Source organism: Trichechus manatus, unplaced genomic scaffold, assembly GCF_000243295.1.
Source record: "Trichechus manatus latirostris isolate Lorelei unplaced genomic scaffold, TriManLat1.0 scaffold00087, whole genome shotgun sequence".
Classification (NCBI taxonomy): domain Eukaryota; kingdom Metazoa; phylum Chordata; class Mammalia; order Sirenia; family Trichechidae; genus Trichechus; species Trichechus manatus.
Genome location: NW_004444023.1, coordinates 1,944,830 through 1,952,652, shown reverse-complemented (window position 1 = coordinate 1,952,652; position 7,823 = coordinate 1,944,830). Strand labels below are relative to the sequence as shown.

At 57.0% G+C, this 7,823-nt stretch overlaps 1 protein-coding gene across 1 annotated transcript in view; it reads left to right on the top strand.

Moving 5' to 3' along the window:
- Positions 1-7,579, top strand: part of ZC3H4 (zinc finger CCCH-type containing 4) — a 46,267-nt gene extending 38,688 nt beyond the window's left edge. The window contains exons 13-16 of the mRNA XM_023736253.1: positions 1-138; positions 336-679; positions 4,677-4,928; positions 6,027-7,579. The exon at positions 1-138 is cut by the window's left edge and continues 75 nt beyond it. Of these exons, the coding sequence (XP_023592021.1) occupies positions 1-138; positions 336-679; positions 4,677-4,928; positions 6,027-7,549 (2,257 nt within the window). The 3' untranslated portion in view covers positions 7,550-7,579. The remainder of the gene's footprint in view (positions 139-335; positions 680-4,676; positions 4,929-6,026) is intronic.
- Positions 7,580-7,823: the final 244 nt, after the last annotated feature.

Here is a 7,823-nt window from a genome sequence, read left to right as displayed (position 1 = left end):
GATGCCCATGTCTGTGCATGAGCCGTTGTCTCCCCAGCAGCTGCAGCAGCAGCAAGACATGTACAACAAGAAGATCCCTTCCTTGTTTGAGATCGTGGTCCGGCCCACAGGGCAGCTGGCCGAGAAGCTGGGTGTGAGGTAAGTGCCCCAGCCCAAAGCCAGGCCCGTGGGACTGTTCAGGGGCTCCGCCAAACTCCTCCTGGTGCCTGGGGCTGTTGGTGGGAGCCTGGCTGGGGCGTGGTCCACTCCTCCCCCCAAAGTTGTTCACATCCTGGCCAGGTGGCCTGCACCCTTCCTCCTCACCCCCTCACAGGCGCCCATTCCTCCTCCCCTAGGTTCCCTGGACCTGGCGGACCCCCAGGGCCCATGGGCCCTGGGCCCAACATGGGACCCCCGGGGCCAATGGGGGGACCCATGCACCCAGACATGCACCCTGACATGCATCCGGACATGCACCCAGACATGCACCCCGACATGCATCCTGACATGCCGATGGGCCCTGGCATGAACCCTGGCCCACCCATGGGTCCCAGTGGCCCACCCATGATGCCCTACGGCCCTGGAGACTCCCCGCATTCTGGAATGATGCCTCCCATCCCGCCAGCCCAGAACTTCTACGAAAACTTCTACCAGCAGCAGGAGGGCATGGAAATGGATCCGGGGCTCATTGGGGATGCAGGTATGCAAGGCTGTGGCACAGGCAAGGCTGCCGGTTCTCACACGGGGAAGTCTAGGCGGGAAGGTGGGGTGTTTTCTTCCTTAGCCCAAGCCTCTTAAAGCATACATCCACCTCCATCCCTGTCTGTCCAGTGGCCTGGTGTCTTCAGTGCTGTGCTGTCACTACCCTGTCGAGGCAGAAAGGAGTTTTGTGGCGATAGTAACTGATTTAACTTCCTGCATGCTTTACTTGGTGTGCCTGGAATCGGAGCATGGGAAGTTAAGAGGGACAGAATGTGAAGCTGTGTCGGGCTAAGAGGCCATTGTTTCTGTATTAATAGGTAGCATGCCCTGGGCAGAGCGGTCTCCTGCCATACGGTTCTTGGCTGGGAGCTGTCTGTGTCGACCTTTGTGACTGCTTTTTCTGTTCCCATGACTGACTATTTTCCTTCCGTCTGTCCATTCTCACTGAAACAAGACAGCTTATTGGCTACAGCCTAAACGTCTGGCTGTTGGAGAGTGGTTAAATGAGCTGGGCCAAGGCCTCCCGATGAGCCCAAGTGGGCAGCCTTTAGAAAGAATGAGGCTGTACCTGAAGGCCACAGGTGCCAGGTGTTGCTCTAGGCCCCGGGGATCGCCGAGCAAGCAAGACAGCCCCAGTCCCTGTCTTAGCGACATCCAGGGGCAGGAGCATAGATAACCACCTGTTACTGAATGAGTCAGCCGCTTTCAGTGAGGAGAGAGAGAATGAGCAGGATACGTGGACTGAGAGAGGCTGCGGCCTCTCCACATGGTGGATTGGGTGCTAGGAGGAGGCTGCCATAGGTGAGCAGTCTGAGTAGAAAGCACAGCAAGCGCTGAGGCCCCAGCTCAGCCCAGCTCATTTGAAAAGAATAAAGGGTTTGAGAAGAGTAAAGGCCGCTGGGTGGCTCAAGAAAGGAGGGTGGAGGAAGAGAATTCTGAACACAAGGACAGGGAGGCGTGGACTTTACTGGGAGAGCTGTGGGGTTATAAGCAGAGGGAGCCTCTTCTGCCAGTGGAGTAGATGGTGGATTGTAGGGGTCAGAGTGGAACTAGAGGTGGCAGGCAGTAGCAGGTTTGGGCTTTATGGTGTGGAGCTGGTGCCATGGTGCCAAGGGGAGTTCATGTGTGCGTGTGTGTATGCGTGTGTGCATGTATATGTGTGGGGGGTGGTTTCTAAGGTGAGCAGGAGAGGCATGTGGCAGGGCGGGGGGGGCGGTGCTTAGACTCAGGGTAGAGTGACCGGTGGTAGGTGCTGATATGGGGACAGCCAGGGGGCAGAGCAGGCTTGGGAGTGGGCGTTGGGACTTCTGCTTTGGCCACATGGAGTGTGCAATGCCCGTTTGTCTGTCAGTCAAGTGGAAATTTGGAGGAGGTGGTTGGAGGGGAGCTGGGGAGAGGGCCAGGCTGCAGATCTCAATATGAATGTCTTTGGCTATAGGTGATATTGCAGCTGTGGGGGTGGATGAGCTGAGAGCCACTGTGCAGGTGCCGTCCGAGGCTGGGGAGAGGAGCCTGCGCTTTAGAAAGAGGAGGAATATGTTCTAAAGGGAGAACAACAGGCTGCCCACCCCCCACCCTCTTTTGAGAAATGTGTATTAGGCGTGCATAGAAAAAGGTTAGGGGGAGGGAGGAGAAAGCTGCCCAAAAGCTGTTAACAGGTCTCTAGAGTAGTTCACTTTTTTAAAAAAAAAGCAAGATAGAATACACATATGAAATCCACTTTTCTAAAGTGCACAGTCAGTAGGTTTTAGAAAGTAAAACCTGTGCAGGCTGGAACCTGTGTAAGGCAGAAACCTGGCAGAGAAGGAAAACTCAAATATCTTCCACTAATAGGATAGAAAAGTGGTAAGTGTGCATCCTGTCAAAGGTGGAAAACCTGGCGAGACCCAAAAAATGAGGCAGTACTGTCGAGTTCCAGCTCTGACAGGTTTCTCTGTACTTTCCCAAGGCTGTGAGATTCTCTTGACTGTAAGTCCCATGACAGTGGGACCATGCCCGTCCCCTCACCTGTTGTGTCCCCAACTCCAAGCACACCGTGTGGCCTCCATCCGACACCCCGTTAAGTTATATGACCAAGTTCAGGAGCCAGAAGGAGACCTTTCACTTTTTGCTTGTTAAACTTTTACACGTGAAACATTTACAGATTTAATCTTTTTTTATGATGTAGAAAGAGCACAGTTGATTCTCGTTATTCATGGTAGTTATATTTTGTAACACCAGTGCTGAACTAGTGGGCACTGGAAAAACAGCCTTGTTCACTCTCAGCTGGGAACGTTTGCCAAGGGTGCTCGCTCTGCTCATTCCTGCAAATGCCCGCCAAAAAAAAAAAAGTGCTGCAAATGGGGGCTCATGAGTACGGAATCCATGACTAATGAGGATCAATTCTGTCAAAAATTTCAACAATGCAGAATGTACAGACTAAAAGGTCAGAAGTGTCCCTTCCATAATCTCAGCTCTATGTTGAATAGACTCGTGTGTCCACCCTGTTCTGTCTGCCAGGGTAGCCCCTAGCCACAGGTGGCTGTTTACATTTAAATGAATATATGACAAATGTTAGCTGCTCAGTAGCACTTGGTAAATTTCAAATGCATAGCAGGCAGGTGTGGCTGGTGGCAGCCAGATTGCATACCGCAGACAGAGAATGTTTCCCTCTACACGCTGGTGTTCTGTGGGGCAGTACTGGCTGTAGACACTCTGTCTCTATGACTTAATTTCTTGTGCACTCGCACATACAGTGTCAGAGGAGTAGTCTTGTCGTTGTGCGTGCCGTGGAGTTGATTCTGACTCACAGCGACCCGTGTGACAGACCAGACAGGAGCAGATTGCCAGGTCTTTCTCCCATGGAGCCACTGGGTGGGTTTGAACTGCTGACCTTTTGGTTAGCAGCCAGGTGCTTTAACCATTGCACCATCAGGGCTCCTTGGAGTGGTGCTAACTTGTTCTTTTCACAAGCCTGCTCACCCTAAGTGGGGTTGGTGGAGTTAGTGGAAGGAGGTGGCTGATGCTGGGTGCCATCCTTCAGGGGTAAATGCGACCCTTCAGCCCTGCTTCCTTAGGATAGTGTGTTTTTGTTGTTGTTATTAGGTGCTATTGAGTCATTTTTTAACTCATAGCGACCCTGTAGAACAGAGTAGAACTGCTCCATAGGGTTTCCAAGGCTGTAATCTTTACAGAAGTAGACTGCCACATCTTTGTCTCTAAGAGCCACTGGGTGGGTTTGAACCACCAACCTTTTGGTTAGCAGCTGAGTGTTCAACCATTTGCGCCAGCTGGGCTTCTTCACATACTTTGTAGGGGAAGCAGATGTTTCTCCCCTGGCTCCATAAATGCAATAATATGCTTATAAACAAACGTTCGTGGAATTGAGAAATGCATGAGGAAGAAGGAGGAATTTTCCACGAGCCTCTGGGTTGACATGTGGCCACAGCGTTTTGGTGTTTCATTCTGTTCTCTTGCTGGTTTTTGTCTGTGAACATGGCTGAGCTCATGCTAAGAGCTCATTTATGAGATAATGTGTTTTTTCTTTATTGGTTGTGAAAAAACACCGTGAAACCAACGCCGCCCACAAATAATTAAGACAAACCGACAACATGTAGTGTGAAACAGGGACCATTTATCCACCCCTCTCTCCTGAGTCCTGTTCCCAGAGGGCCTGTTTTATGTCTGTCTTTTCAGAGCCCTTTCTGTGCCTCTTAACATACATACATACAAAGTTCTGTCCTGTTTTCACTCATCTGCTTCTGCCCATGTCTCCAGAAGCTCTCTGTGAACCTCATTCTTAATGGCTGCACCGTGGTGGGGGACACCCCAGTTGACTGCTCCGTTCCCCACGTGGGGCCCCGGTCTGGCGGCCCTTGGGGTTGACAGGCAGGACCAGGCTGTGCCTTCTTGCCCTGTTGCACCAGTGGTCGGGTATTTTAGCTAACGGCGAGGGTGGGTTGGAGGCGGCGCCCTGGGCCCTGCCCGACGTGAACCCCCGGTTCTTCCTGCCACAGAGGACTACGGGCACTGCGAAGAGCTGGCGGGGGGGCCCGGGGAGCACCTCTTCCCTGAGCTCCCTCTGGAGCCCGACAGCTTCTCTGAGGGCGGGCCCCCAGGCCGGCCGAAGCCGGGCGCCGGTGTCCCCGACTTCCTGCCCTCGGCTCAGCGGGCCCTGTACCTGCGGATCCAGCAGAAGCAGCAGGAGGAGGAGGAGAGAGCGAGGAGGCTGGCCGAGAGCAGCAAGCAGGACCGGGAGAATGAGGAAGGCACGTGTCCTCCCCGGGGCAGGCCTCCCAGATAATGCCCAGGTCGGGGGGTGTCGTGTCAGGAAGGAGCCTGTGGCCAGGAAGGACCCCTTCCCGGGGTGCACAGCCAGGCTGGGACTGCTTATGTGTCCTGAGAAAATGGGACGAGGGGACCGGGAAGTTAGGGCTGCCCTTGGTGTTTGGGTTGGGGAGATCAGATCCCATCAAGGAGAGGGGTAGGCTGGATTCTCTGAGACAGCAGCCACCAGGACTCAACTACCCTCGTCCTTGCAGAGCAGGCTTTTGGGAGACCCTCACGGCCCCCTTCCCCGAACCAGGGCTCAGGGAGCAGATAGATACAGGTGCTTCGTGAGCCAGAGATGATCACAGTCACACCAGCCGCCTAGTCAGTCACCCTGGGGCCTCCTCCCCAGCTGGGGTGGGATGCATGGTGGGGCCGTCCTGATGGGAGTGAGACAGAGGAGCAGGCAGCTCTCACCTGGTGGCCCAGGTCTCAGCTGCCTTGAAGGTGGGGCTTGGGCCAGTCTACCCTGAGTCAGCAGACTGCCCATTCTTATTAACTACGGCGGGTCGCAGACCTACCTGCCCTTCCCTTTCCCTGGGACACGGCAACAGCAGGGCTCACCCCACATGGAGGTAGTGAGGGGCTGGGGACCAGTGTATGTGAGCCCTCAGCCTACTCACCTCTTGGGCCAGACACGCAGAGCCGGTGGTGGTGGGAACACCTACCAGGGCTTGAGCAGCAGGCAGCAGAGCCCTGGGCTGGGAGTGCCCCGATGTGGTTGCGCTGTGCCTTGTTTTCTCATCTGTCTAATGGGCGTGGTCATTGCGCTTCCTCCTGGGGTGTTGTGAGGAATAGAGAAAAATAGTGCTGATACATGATAAAGGCCCTTCCATAAACGTGAGCCTGTGACCTGTGCTCCGCCCTCCCTGGATCTTCACTGCAAAGGCAGCGGGGATGGGGGCTCTCAGGAGTAACTGAGGATTTGAGGGAAGAGGTGGAGGAGCTGCTCGCCTGCAGGTGGCCTGTGGGTCCCAGAACGCTGGTATGGAGGAAGGACCATCCGCCCCTGACCGCTCCTTTTTGCTTTTCCTCAGGCGACACTGGAAACTGGTACTCGAGTGATGAGGACGAGGGCGGGAGCAGCGTCACCTCCATCCTCAAGAGCCTGCGGCAGCAGACATCCAACCGGCCCCAGACCTCAGTTGGGGAGCTGAGCGGCAGCGGGCTGGGGGATCCCCGCCTCCAGAAGGGACATGCCACAGGCGGCCGGCTGGCAGATCCTCGCCTCAGCCGGGACCCCAGACTCAGCCGCCACGCCGAGACCTCCGTTGGGCCAGGGCCCGGGGATGTGGGACCTTCTGACCCTCGACTAGCCCGCTCACTGCCTGCCCCCAAGCCTGATGGTGGCCTCCACACCAGCCCCGCGGGCCCTGGCAACACCAAGGGAGCCGGGCTGCCCCCCGCTGAGGAGGAAGAAGGAGAGCGGGCCCTGCGGGAAAAGGCAGTTAACATTCCCCTGGACCCTCTTCCTGGACACCCGTTGCGGGACCCACGCTCCCAGTTGCAGCAGTTCAGCCACATCAAGAAGGACGTGACTCTGAGCCGGCCGAGCTTTGCCCGCACCGTGCTCTGGAACCCTGAGGACCTGATCCCCCTGCCCATCCCCAAGCAGGACGCTGTGCCGCCTGTGCCGGCGGCCCTGCAATCCATGCCTGCCCTGGACCCCCGGCTGCACCGCCCTTCCACTGCAGCGCCCCCCAACCCCCGGCAGCGCCCGGGTGCCCCCACGGAGCCTGGCCCGTCTGGTTCTAGCCTGCCTGACTTCGAGCTCCTCTCTCGCATCCTCAAGACTGTCAGCGCCACCGGCCCCTCGTCGGCCCCCAGCCCAAGCGACAAGCCCAGTGACCCCCGGGTGCGCAAGGCCCCCACTGACCCCCGGCTACAGAAGACAGCTGACCCTGCGTCTGCCTCCCGGGCAGCAAAGCCTGGCCCCACTGAGGTGCCTGCACCAACTGGCAGCCCCAGCGGCGAGTCCTCACCCCCAGCCATTGCGCCCTATGACCCACGTGTGCTGGCAGCTGGTGGGCTGGGCCAGGGCAGTGGCAGCGGGCAGAGCAGTGTGCTGAGTGGCATCAGCCTCTATGACCCAAGGACTCCGCACGCAGGAGGCAAGGCCGTCACAGAGCCGGCCACTGACGGGGGCACACAGCCCAAGGGCGCCGAGGGCAATGGCAAGGGCACCTCTGCTGCTAAGGCCAAGGAGCCCCCCTTTGTCCGCAAGTCTGCCCTGGAACAGCCCGAAGTGGCGAAGGCCGGAGCAGACGGAGCCACAGCCACGGACAGATACAACAGCTACAACCGGCCCCGGCCCAAGGTCACTGCGACCCCCGCTGCCACCGCAGCACCGACCCCGCCACCAGAGGGCACCCCACCCCAGCCCGGGGTGCACAACTTGCCTGTGCCCACCCTCTTCGGGACTGTGAAGCAGGCACCCAAGCCAGGTTCCGGAAGCCCGTTTGCTGGCAACAGCCCAGCCCGTGAGGGCGAGCAGGACACGGGGTCCCTCAAGGATGTTTTTAAAGGCTTTGACCCCACTGCCTCCCCCTTCTGCCAGTAGTGTTAGCCCGAGTGCGTGCTCCCTCCAGGTTGTACCCAGCACAGCAACCAGAGTCACGGACTTGGTGAGGGGGCAGGGGGCCTGGGTGTTGTTGCTTTTCTTTTTTCTTCCCTTTTTTTTTTAAAAAAATAGTACTATCTTTGAAACATAAATTGTATATAACCATCTTTAGTTTTGGTCAGTGCCCGGGCTCCCGGGCTCCCGCTGAGAACACCTCCCTGTGCACATGAACGGTGGCCTCAAGTCCTCTGGTCCCAGGCCCCATTCCTGTCGC